Raw genomic sequence first — 13,829 nt, 5'->3', positions numbered from 1 at the left:
CACAAAATAATCCAGTTTGTCAGTAGGAAAATATCCGAATTTGAAGACCATTATCGTTCCATGTCTTAAGAACATTATCAGTCGACGTACTGCTGGCGAAATTTAAAAAGTCATTGTGTCAACACTTGCCGAATTATATCGCAATTTCTCGAGCATGATGATCTAGTATACATAAAAGAAGAAGGAAGGTTTATGTCAACATGGCAGGGAAAAAATTACACAATTAATTAAAAGACATTTTAGTATTTAAAATTCTTACTAACCATTTTTTGTTAGATCGTATGTATGAATGACACGTGTTGAACTGGTCCATAGTTGGTTTGTTTTTCCAGTGTCACAAAAAGATTTGTTATTGTACCACTGCAAAAATGAATCAGCGTTGACACATAATGTGGCAGCGGATTGTTGTGTTGTATTGCTTCCATTATTAAATCCAGATTCTTGAAAACAAAATGATAGGTTACATGAGCTAAAACAATTGTTCAAATACAATATACGGACAACAACACGAAACGAAAGCATCACAAACTCATATGAACACATAGGATGAATAAAGATCATTCGAAAGTGTTATATGTTCCTTCATATCGATATATTTTGTTTCTAGTAAGCCATTTATACTGCAACATTTTACAGTATGTTCTTATAATGTATGTTGTGCTGTTACGCAACTGTCGTAGGTTATGGGAGGGTACGGTTTGTTTTAACATGACGTCCTTCAAACGCTTTGAGTACACACCCGTGGTAAAATATGATTATAGTGTTTGGGCTGTTCCGATCGTACTCCCACGTCATATGGTTTTTTTTTATGAATGAGCTACCCGACGTCAGAATATTAGCATTTTACGGGAAAATACACGCTTTTAAACCCGAAAATCATCACAACAAGGAAACGTAAACAATCTATGCTAAATGTTTTATATAAGCCATTTTTGTATACAAATAAGACATATATAAGTAGATTTATCATTTAGATTCATTTAAATCTATCTAAATATGTTATTGCAAACAGTTTTAACACGCTACCTATTCTGTTTTCTCCGTTTAATTACGTCAATTTAATAGTGCGTTTATTCATGGGAACGGCAAATAATGCCTTCACCTAGAGCGCTTCGATCAAAAACAGTTGCTGTATTTGTCCTATTAGAATCGAAATAATTCATGGGGGCTGGAATATATCGTTATTTTACCACGGGTTGTCCCTTTATGCCGATATGTTACCCCTCGATATCGCTAAGGGTAAAATATTTGTCATAAAGGGACAACCCGTGGTAAAATCACGATATATTCAAGCCCCATGAATTATTTCTTAAATGTTATTAATATGTTTAATCCTGTCACATTCTCCATTAGCTTGCCCATAGCCAGAAGCTTGTAACTCAGTGGTTGTCTTTGATTCGTGTTTTCTGATATGAATTGTTTCACATTTTTCATGCAGAGGCATTTAAAGTTGACTATACGATATAATTGGTTTTTTTTTTCTCATTGTTGAAGACCGTGAAACGACACATGTCCGAATTTTACTGAAGAAAGGAGATACACCCTGGAATCGTGTTGGTCGATTTAGTATTATGTTAGACATATTGCATAGTGACTTGTCTGTCGTTGAAATGTATGCTGTTGGGTACCTTCTTATTGACGCATACCTCACACAACATATGTTTTATATTATATGTATGAGTATGTACACTTGCATTCTTAAAGGTATTGTTTACCACATATTCCTTCATAATAACTGTTGCAGGTTTCTGATCTGAGAATGATTTCTCCTTCCTGACACTGAGCTGACATACATCTTAGTTGATCTTCATGTATGTCGTCTAATGACCTCTGTACTCCAGTTATATTTTCTATAAAAATATATATAAATAAATAAGGAATAGTTAACCTTTCTTAAACGACATACATTTTAGTTGATCTTCTGGTGTGTCGTCTAATGTTCTCTGTACTCCGGTTATATTTTCTATTACACAAATATATCAATATAAAAAAGAAAAAAAATAACCTTTTTAAAACAGAACGGATTTTCAGGGGACGGATTTATATAAGCTTTTCTTGCTTCCGCGACTCTTTTCACCAAAAAAAGGATCGTAAGTTATACTGAAATGTTCATGATTTAAGGATGTTTGCTTGTCATATTTTGGAATTTTTGTCAGATTTTCAAAATCCTCTGGTTTTATCCATTTGAATGCCTTAAAAAATTTTGCTCATGAACCCCCATTTTTCTTTTTATTTATCTTTTACATGTATAATTATAAGTCATTTGTAAAAGTCTTATAAAATCTTATTTATTTTTTAATAGTTTTTGAGAGCTTTAACTGGTCAATGATAAAGCTATGAAAAGTCAAGAGAGAACATTTTCCCGCCATAATTCCAATGGCTATATCTCTAAAACAAGCACATTGACCCCTATATTTTTTTGTTGCTTTTTTGATTCCTCAAATAAATCCCTATCAATATATACTAGTTTTGTGGAAAGTTATTTATTTTGAAACTGAGCAGCATACATATTTAAAAAAGCTCACCTTTAAGTGGGTTTTTTTTGGTCATTTTTCAATAAGCACTGGTGAAGTAAATAGTATTTTTTTTCTATCCTGGACATGATCCAAACTATATGTATCATTCTAGCAAATATCACACAGCAGGGGGGGCAGGGAGCCCGGCCCCCCTTTTTGGGAAAAAATTTGGTTGCTTATATAGGGAATCACTGAAGCGTGACTGGAGCAGGCCCCCTCTTAGGTCATTCAGTGGGCCCCCACTTATGACAATTTATAGATCCGCCACTGGGCAACCATTCAGAAATTGTATTTGCTAATAATTTCAAAATTTTGTGAAAACAAAGGAAACAAATACCTTTGCACCGTGAAGCGAGGCAATACAACATTTTGGTACATGATTTTAGATCAACAAGACATTGTCGTTTTTTGTATCACTCTTTCTTGCAGTCAGGTCCGATGAGCCTCTATTGCCAATGAATAATTCAGGAATATTCCATATCGGTATTACATTTGTGAAGTCACAACCAGTGAACGACAGTCAAGGTTACATTCAACCATATTTCCTAATTGTAAACCTTTATCAACATTGTATGCAAGATACAATTGAGAATGGAAATGGTGAATATGTATAAGAGACAACAACCTGACCAAAGAGCAGGTAACACCTGAAGGCCACTAAATGGTCTTTAAAGCAGCGAGAAAATCCCGATTAGCTACCCCTAAATAACATTGTGTACTACACATATTTCAGTGAAAATGGACGTTTGTATTGATATTTTGAAATTGATACATGTATGTACATGTAATCAATATGATTTTGGTTTTACAATAACTGCAATTAGTGATCTCCTGTTCCAAAAGAAATTTTAAGGACAAAGATAAATTATCATTATTTTAAAATGTGCAAAGGGAGGAAAATCAAAATACTCTCATACTTCCGTGAAAAAAGACCCACAAAGAAAAAAAAAATATCTATAATACTAAAATGACGAGGTCCAATTTGTCAGCCGTCATCAGGTAAAAACGGCAAATCAAAGAATTCAACTTTATATATAGCTAATATAGGACATTGGTGTTGATTAAAAATTACATCACTCCAGACCCTTTTGCAGTCCACATATATAATATTGCCAATAATTAACAAGTTCCGGGTCGAATTCAATACCGATACCAATAGTATATTCACCTGTTACCTATTACCTTATCTGTACGTTCCGCATCTAACAGGCGCACCACCATACGGTGTATTTAGGATTTTGCTAAATACACGGGTCATACATTTGTAACCACAGGGTTGACACTACTAAATTCAACCATCAGAGGCGGATCCAGGGGGTGGTCACCCGGTGCCGGTGACCACCCCCTGGGTTTGCAAAAATGGTGCACCATGTACCAAAAAATGGTGCACCTTGAACATTTTGAAAAATAAATTCGTCGATCAAATCAATTTGTCTATCGTAATCACCAGTCATAAAGTTGTCATTACTTACCTTAAGGCTAAATACATGTACCTTGACAGGTATGTTTATACAATGAACATGTAATCAACAATCGCTAATTAGGTTCATTCCCTCTATTCCCACTTTTTATAAATCTGGTAAGAAAAGGTAAAATTTCATGTGGGAATAGAAGGAAAACTTGTGCAAACAAAGGATTATACTGTACAAACATTTTTTAATCAACTGTTAATTGACCAGTGTTTTTTTTTTATTAGAACAGGTAATAAGTTATTTTTGCATCTGTATGAATTCTGTTTTTTTTAAACAAAATAAATAATGAAGTTAAGTTAACAGTTTTCACCCATTATTTTATATCTTTGATTATTGGTCCAAGTAATTATATTTTAAAGTATACTTTTATTCCACATCTTAAGCCAACAGGAATCACCAAAAAGCATTAAATTATCGTTAATTTAAAGTTTCTTTGGAGTTTGAGAAATATTTATTTTGGATGACCGGCAGATATCCTTATTTCTTAAATTTGGAACTTTGAACATGAAATCTCCAATAGAAACTGGAAGATGGCAAAACATAGAAAGAGAAAACAGAAAATGTGTATTGTGTTATTCAGATGCCATTGGTGATGAATACCATTACATTTTTAATTGTTCAGCTTTCGATAATTGTAGAAAACAATGTATTGCATTTTACAATAGAAATAGAACAAACACATTGAAGTTTTATGACTTAATGAATTTCCCAAAATGTACAGAACTGAACGAACTTTGTAAACTTATTAAGGAGATCAATAACAAATTAAACTTTTCTGGGTGAACAATTGTGAATGCCTCTATCTACTTTCGTACATTATATATTTATGTAATTGTATTGAAATATGTAAAATTATCTCTATACCTTTCAATCTGTAATTTGGTTTGTGAGAATAAAGATTTATATATATATATATAAGATTATACTTGGTTATAATATTATTTATATCATATGATGATTTATTAGTAAAGCAGACAATTTTTTAAAGCTACAAATTCAAAAATTATTAAAAATAAATCTGACTCCAATCTATTTATCATGATTTTTCTTTATTTTGAAGTACACATTCAAAAGTTTAAAAATAAATCTTAACTCCAATCTTTTCTCTATTTTTAAGTTTTTATTTGATGAAATTCTAATTAACCCTGATTGTTATAAAAACAAATTATTTATCAAAACATCTATTGTTATTTGCAAGTGGGAATAGAAGGAATAGTATTTTTAAAAAGTGGGAATAGGAGGAAGACACCGCTAATTACTTGGTCGATTTCTTTGATGTTAAGGTGTAAAAATGAAGAGACAGTCCTTAATCTTAGATATTTTTAGCAGGTAATTTATACTTTTTTTACATTACGTTTATCTAAATTTTTAAAGTTTGTATAATAACTTTTCTCGACCAATAATATTTTTTTACTGTGATGCCAAAATTAAAAAATAATTTAAAAGTTTTAAAGTCACATAAATATTCTATATTGAATGAATACCCCCGTTCCATCATTTGTTTGTCTAAAAGTTTCGTTCATTCCAATTTTTTAGTAACTTATACCCTCTTTCCTTCAGGAAACGCCACAAATCAGCCCCCTCTGAAATACCAACGACTTGTAATGGACCTAGCATTGATACGAATAAAAGTGATCAGATTAAAGAAACAACCCCGACTTACATATAAGTACAAACGACATTGGTTTTGTAAAACAAACAACACGTAAATTAACAAACGAAGAGAAATTTAATTTGATAAGAAATCATGTCCAACCTGGAATAAACTATAACTTTCCTATAAAAAAGTATGCAGGAAAGAACAGACTGTTTCAGCTGAATTGCATGGCTAAATCGCTATGATGGGCTAGTGTACTCACCTTCACAAGAAGGAGCTTACTGCATATAATGTGCTCTGTTTGGGGTTGATAGCTTGCCATTGGAACATTATCATGCAAACCACTAACAGATATGGCACATGCAAGTACAAGACTTAACGATCATTTCGGCCGTGATGAGAAATCATGTAAAAAAAGTCATACTGAAGCTAGAGCAAAAGCTCAACTTTTTCTTGACACATTGTTCCATATTGTAGTATTCAGTTTTCAATTTGTTAGCCGGCATGACGTAAAACAGCGAATCAAAGATCAAATAACTAATATAGGACAATGCTGTTGATTAAAAAATACTCCATTCCAGGCACTTTTGTTTTCCAAATAATTAATATTACCAATAATTGATAAGTTCAAGGTCGACGGGTTCAAACAGAAAGCATTTTAAAGCAGAGAAAACTGTGCATCTTATAATCGGCATGACTTTATCAGATAATATGCATAGCACATTTATTCTAAAAACAGTTGTTGGCATGACACGGGTTATGTTCTTCTCATATATGTTATGATGGTATGATACTAAACCCCTAACGGGAAGGATTGTGCCTGATGTTCATATGATGAAATCATAATCTTTCAGTCAGTTTAGTTGAAGTCTGGAGCTGGCATGTCAGTTAACTGCTAGTAGTCGTTATTTGTTGTTATTTATGTATTATTGTCATTTTGTTTATTTTCTTTGGTTACATCTTTTGACATCAGACTCGGATTTCTCTTGAACTGAATTTTAATGTGCGTATTGTTATGCGTTTACTTTAAGTACTACATTGGTTAGAGGTGTAGGGGGAGGGTTGAGATCTCACAAACATGTTTAACCCCGCCGCATTTTTGCGCCTGTCCCAAGTCAGGAGCCTCTGGCCTTTGTTAGTCTTGTATTATTTTAATTTTAGTTTCTTGTGTACAATTTGGAAATTAGTATGGCGTTCATTATCACTGGACTAGTATATATTTGTTTAGGAGCCAGCTGAAGGACGCCTCCGGGTGCGGGAATTTCTCGCTACATTGAAGACCTGTTGGTGACCCTCTGCTGTTGTTTTTTATTTGGGCGGGTTGTTGTCTCTTTGACACATTCCCCATTTCCATTCTCAATTTTATTCTATACTTTAATTTAGTCACGGACCCGCGATATCACGGGTGTGTTCTAGTATCAATAAAAAATACAAGTACATATCATCATCTCCCAGTAAATTTAATCAGAATTTACCCTAACCCCAACCTACAGGGTACATGTAACTTGAATGGTATTGTCCATAATAAAAAAAAATACTAACGCTTATAGACAATCACATAACTTGTTGTTTGCCTCGGTGTTTTACAAAAGGAATATGAGACGGAAGAACCGGTTTCATTTAGACAGTAGCACGCACCACCCTGTAAATACAGAACGAAAATATATCAGTAAAAATAGAATAAATTTTATCATTCGAGCTAATTTCCTAATGCTTGTAAAGTAAAGTCTTTGGTTGGCTTGCTTTCTTTGTTGGTATAAACATTTGATCAAGCACCAGAATAAAGTTTGACGTCATCGCAGATACAATTGTACGATATACAAATAAAGCAAGCAAGCTTACTAAAGTCTTACTCTACATGCATTAGGAAATAAGCTGTAACAAAAGTAAATATTATTAACTAGAAATATGTTTTAGCAAACATTCTAGTAACTTTGTATTGCGCCATGACAATTAAAATTGTGTTTCTGTCCAAATATATAGGACAGCTATATATATACCGGTATGTATCATGGATTACGTACGAACTACAGACTGTTCCCGTTATCTATAATACAAAAGAAACAAATCTTTAACACATGACATGAGTAAATTATCTTTGTTCTTACTGTGCTATAATCTGGATAATGCACAGCAAAGGTGTGAAAATTTGAAAGTACACAATTTGTCAAAGTCTTAATCGTCACTACTTAAATAAAAATTGGGTATAAATTTAACAGAAACGATAAAAAAAAAAATCTACCATTAAATCGCGATTTTAGAATTAGTCTAAATATTAAAAAAGTTATAAATTTAAAACTTACCAAAGTCGTATTTCCCCCTTTCTTTACCCTACAAGAAACTTTCCTAGGATCCGTGGATTGCGGAATATCGTCAACATTTCTAAAACGTTCACGTAAATTGACTGCGTCATGTGTTAAAACAGTTATTGGACAATCAAATTGGTATATACAATTTAATCTGCACGCTCTCACTGGATGACCCTTTAACCCGAACTTCTACGTCGTTCGGGTTAATAAGGGTCACCTGAGCCGTCTAGATGGATATAAAGTACTAAATTGGGGCCCCATTGCCGGCAATGCTATTTTTAGCAATTATCTCCTTAAAAGGCGCTTCTAATAAACTAATTATGGAAAAACTGCTGTTGTCTAATTGAAGCTCGATATCTATTTGCGATTTTACCACACTCAAATATAATTGGTCCCATGGCTTTTCTTGGTGAATTTTGGGGGTTTTCACGATACCTGACGATTTCGCAGAAAAAATTCCCTAATTTTGAGCAACACAAAAAAAATATTTCCGGCCCTTCATACTATACATTTAAGGACAAATTTGTGCTTGCATGAAACTTCATTCATAATGCTTTCCAGAAGAAAAATATATAAAAGATATAACAACCAATCACAGAGAGCCATCTATTTTTATCTCTATGTCATGTTCCCTTTATAAAATGGCTGCGCCCATGTAATTTTATTTGGTACATTGTAACCAGATTAAATCGTATATACCGACTTGCTTGGTCAATTACTATAACATATACATATGACTTTGTATAGAACTTTTGACTGGCGTCTGGAAATTAATTCGCGGTCACGCTACATATAGTAATGCTAGTTCTCTATCAACCTCGGGATTATTTGTGTGTGGAGCATGTAATACATGATAATTGGAGGATTAATCTTTAACCGAATAATTATGATAACATTATCTTTTAAGAACGCACTGTCTACATCGAGTAAACAGATACTACCATCAATGCAAATGCACAACCAATACAAAAGTTTAGCCGTACAACCTCATGGCATATCGAAATAAATTTCATAAAATTGTGTAGGAATTGTGTGGGTGGTAATTCCTGTAAAGCATTTTACTAGTTTGCATAATTATTTAACATATTTGTTTTTCAAGTTGACTAAATGTGAAAATAAGGTAGTAAAGTCACTTATTTAGAAGAAAAAAAACTGAAAGTGAATACTGTAACTGTACTAATGAACTCAAAATCGTTCAAATTTTTTTTGTCGTGTTTTGAAATCCCGGACCTGCGCAGAAATGTACAATGTACTTCCTTTTTCCGGTCTCGTTTGTATGAAACTTTGAGTAAAATATGTATTTATCAGTCTAGTATAAAATAGGAAGGAACGCGCAATACCAATTTCATTTTTAATAATTCCTTGTTATGAAAAACGTTACCTGATGATAGCGTTTCTTTGTTTACATTGCATATGACGTCATAATTTAAATAACGTCACAACTAAAATTCCTAACAACAGAACCAAAATCGGAAACGTTACGGTATTTCCGTTTCTTTTTTTTTTAACAAATATTTAAGTTACAAAAAAATAATTCATAGAGACTTCGTCCCCATTTACAGGTAATGCCTGCCTCATATTAAACTACAATTAAAAACCAATTGTTCAGAGAACAATTGAAAGTCTTTCCACATCAAAGAAATTTTGATAAGAACATAGTTCTTCATACTGGTTTAATTATATTTTTGAGTGATGTAAGGGAGATAATATTCTTCTTCCGGTGAAATGAATGTCACTTCCGGTCTTATATGATAGCTTCTTTCACACTGATTCCAAAATATATAGTTTCTATATACTTTTGTATGTAGAATAGGAGTTAATTGGCCACTTCCGGTTTGTTGGAAGTCATTTTTAGTCTTCAGTAATCAGTTTATGTATCTATATGACAAAATATATGGATTTGGAGTAATTCTATTTGAAAAAAATGCAAAAAAGTCTACTTCCGGTTTTCCCAAGGTCACTTCCGGTAATTTTTCAAGGTCATTTGTCACCTAACCTTTTGTACAAGGTAAAATGCCTTTTCAATGAACTTAGTTGAAGTTTTAATTAAAGAACCTCATATCAAGACATTTCAGGGGCACCAACTCCTACAAGATGCCATTTAATTGTATCAGACTTAATGTAGCATATCTTCATAACAATAAAGCAGACATTTTGCACTTGTTTTTTATATGTATCTTTCAAAGTGTCAGAGAAAATGCAAAAACAAGCAGAAGTCACAATTGAGAACTTGACCTTGACCTCATTTTCTAAGTTAGGACCTAAGGGACTCAAATAAAAACATTCCAGGGTTATACGGTTAACTGTTTATGAGTTAAAAAAAAAACATACCGACAAATTTATTGTGTAAAGGTAGATAACTCCTTTAAATTTCATCGAATCGCTTCGATCCAAATTAGCCAAAAAAAATTCCTGAGGATGTAACCAACAATTTGTAAAAAGAATTTTGTCACTATCTTTTTTTGTTACAAAGGAGATGCACATATTTGATAAACAGTGAATAGGGAGATAACTCTTACAAAGAAAATTATTCGTCCTAGCAGGGTGAAAGGAGTAAGGGCCGATTTTGGCCCCAAATTTCATTTTCATCTAACGAGATATTTAGGACACCTTTTAAACACTTAAGTGTCTATTTCAGTTGATTCGATTAGTTTATGTAAAAGATTTTAACTGATTCAGTCATTAAAAACGCTCCGATTGAAGCTTAAATATGAAAAATCTATCAAATATGCCAAAAAACGTCACTTTTCAGATGGTTTTCGTCAAAAATGAAAGTGGCCGCATCCCTGTTCATCCTCAACCTTTATATATGTTATGTATTATCATTAAATACAACTTACATTTCAATATTATGAATGAACACGAATGCAGCCACTTTCATTTAAGACGGGAACCGTCTAAAATTTAACTAACATGCTATAATTGTGAAGATTTCAGTAATTAAGCATGACTTTATGATGCTAGTACACGATATATGTACATTGTATTGTCAAAAACAGCACATATTTATGTAGCAGAAGCATTCTACTTTCCAAAAAATAGCTAAAAGATTACATTTTCACAGTTTTGCAAAACTGCTTAATTTTGGGGCCAAAAAGGGGTCTTACTGAACCTACTCCTTTAAAAGCGCATAAACTGTACGATACAATATAAGAAATACCTAAGCGACATATTGCGAAACAAAAATTTCAAAATGTGGCGGGAAAAAAAAATTAATAACAATCAGAAAAAATACAATAAGTCTTTCCACAGAAAATTGGAAAGACTTAATACATGTACATGTAGTTAAAGGGTTGCCGCCGTCAATTGACTGTTTGACGGTTGCACATACAGTTTTACTGGTCATGCTTAGCAATTGAAAATCACGGCATAAGATCTGTCACTTGTGGATTTGACGGTTAATTTTAGCCAATGAAAACATTTGTTGCATAAAGATTGTATAAGAATACATGTATCTTATATATTATATTCAACAAACCTCAAAAGCAAAATATTGTGACGATTTACAGTACTGTTGACAGTCATATCTCCCGTCGTTTGTGTCCTCAAACGTAGCAGATACGGTACGGGGAGACGCATAACAGCCTATAATTACAAAAACAACAAACTCATAAAAGGTTACTTCGATGTTTCCAAAATAGTGTTTCAAGCAAACAATTGTTCAACTCGTTACTCAATTTAACAATAACAAGATTAATGTGTTATCTTAGGGGATCTGATAACATTAAGCCATACTTCTTAACATTACATGAGTTTCTTGTAAATTTGGTTTGGGTTGATTCCGTCTACAATTAGCTTCTTAGTAGACATCTTTTCATTTAATTTCTGCGGAGTTTTTGGCTTGTGCTGTGTAAATACAGTAAAAGGTGTCTCCGTGCCTGTCGTGTATTTTCCCGGTACACCCACACCAACTAGATTATCAGTCTAGTATCCATTTTTTTTTTATCGCGTTTTGGATTAATCTGTAACGTAAATATAGAACTTGACTTCTTGTAGATAAAATAAACGAAAAACAATATCGGGTTTAAATCAATGTATAGCAAAATCAACAACGTGGTAATGAACTTGAATTATCCAATGTAATTAACCATTAATTCAAGATCAGTTTCAACATCGATCCTGTTTATCTTTCGTAGCTGTCACAGATATGATTCTTTGACGGTTTGACTATAAATGGTTGTTTTAACTAGCTATGTATAGTTGTCGGTCCTGTTGACCTTCAGATGTAAATCGATTTTCATGTCTCACATTCTAAGTCTATTTGACGCATTACCCTTAAGTGCAGTATACTGTCATAAAAAACATGAAAAAATGTAATTTTATGCACCATTCAATCAAATCAGCTCACTCACTCATGTTTATAAGCTTGTGCGTAGCTCTGGTTTTATTTAGATTGTTTTTGCAATGACGGAATCTAATAGAAAAGTTCATTACTAATCCAGATGTAAAAAATACAGAGCTTCTTGTCAGTGCAAAGTTTCAGGTAAACATGCTTTGACATTTGAAGGCTGTATTTTGTATATAATATTCCATACAAGGATATATTTCCATTTGCGAAAGAAGAAAAAAAAATTTGAAAAACAGAACTATCAGTTTTTAAAAATGGTCTGCATTTAAATTGTTTTCCTGAAATTATAGTGTCTATACAATATCCAATTTATAGCAATGTGTGTTTTTGTTTTGTAATTAGTTTAAATTATTTAAGTTGATGTTTGCGTTGGAGTTTTTAAGAAATAACATGTATCAGTTTGGCGACTTCGATTGCACATCAATACTATAAGGGGTCCGAGTGGGTTTTATATGGTACTCAATCTACAGACTAGTTGATTAAAAATATGAAGAATAAGGAATAATGGGCAAAAGTAATAAAGAATACTAGAGAAAATTATTTAAAAAAATAAACGAATACAGAAATAAAGTACCCCCGACCAGACCCTCTTTGATGAACGACAAACGTACCCCAGATCACAGCCCAGTCAGACCACGTGGTATAAGATCCTGTCCATATTTGTGCTGTCTCATTTTCAGACCTTATCATGGTATCTGTATGGTTAACTTCCAGAATACTGCTCTGATTAAAGCAGAAATCTTTGGCATCTGTCCATGATAATTCCGTATTGTAATAAGTTCTTTCTATAACGGTCTCTAACGCAACTGCAAAGAAAATAAAGTAAACGAAAATTAAAGAAAGTGATTATTATAGTGTTTCTCTAGTTCAATACAAGATGATTGAAAAATAATCATAATGTGCTGACGTAGTCAATCAATATTTGTGTAAGTCTTCCCGTAGAAGAAAACAAACCTTGTACTTGTATATTGTTTATGATTTTCTTTATTTTTTTACAATAAAAAATTACTAGATTTTTTTTTGCTTTTTCAGAAAGTCGTACTAAAGATATTGACCGACTACCTCAGCACATTTAGAACATTTATAGAATCACGTAAACGACTAGTCAGAGAAACCCAATAAACGTTTTTCTTAGAAAAGTCTACCAGCTAGTTTGCTTCATTCAAACTCGAGCACTTATATTCTTCTTCTCTTTCATTGCCCCCTCCCTATATGAATAATACAAAAAAGCATTGTTATACGTCATACTTGTATTGCTTCTCTTTGTCTATGGAACACAATTTGATCCATATATGAGATATTTATACCATCCCAATGATTTTGTATACTCAAGTTTAATAGACATATAAACCATTCGTTTCAACTCGGCCGATTCCGTACCTTCATAGAAGGAGAGTAGCGGATTCTACCGAGGATTGCCGAATGACATATAAACATGTAAAGACATACATGTATCATAGATAATTGCTCTTCTAGTATTTTGAGTGTGAGTTATATAAAGTTACAAATTGATGTTACTATCTTTTTTAAGTTAATAGAAGGGTTGTTTAATACTTCATCGAATTAAACAATTGACTGATTAATTGA

The 13,829-nt window shown here is 32.7% G+C and overlaps 1 protein-coding gene across 1 annotated transcript in view; it reads right to left on the bottom strand.

Moving 5' to 3' along the window:
- LOC139497680 (uncharacterized) overlaps nt 1-13,829 on the bottom strand; it is a 34,457-nt gene that overhangs the window by 1,387 nt on the left and 19,241 nt on the right. The window contains exons 14-18 of the mRNA XM_071285914.1: nt 12,854-13,048; nt 11,373-11,479; nt 7,128-7,227; nt 1,716-1,850; nt 264-440 (exon numbers count right to left, since the gene is read on the bottom strand). Coding sequence (XP_071142015.1) covers nt 264-440; nt 1,716-1,850; nt 7,128-7,227; nt 11,373-11,479; nt 12,854-13,048 — 714 coding nt within the window. The remainder of the gene's footprint in view (nt 1-263; nt 441-1,715; nt 1,851-7,127; nt 7,228-11,372; nt 11,480-12,853; nt 13,049-13,829) is intronic.

Source organism: Mytilus edulis, chromosome 12, assembly GCF_963676685.1.
Source record: "Mytilus edulis chromosome 12, xbMytEdul2.2, whole genome shotgun sequence".
NCBI classification, from domain to species: Eukaryota; Metazoa; Mollusca; class Bivalvia; order Mytilida; family Mytilidae; genus Mytilus; species Mytilus edulis.
This window is presented reverse-complemented; position numbering and strand designations above follow the sequence as displayed.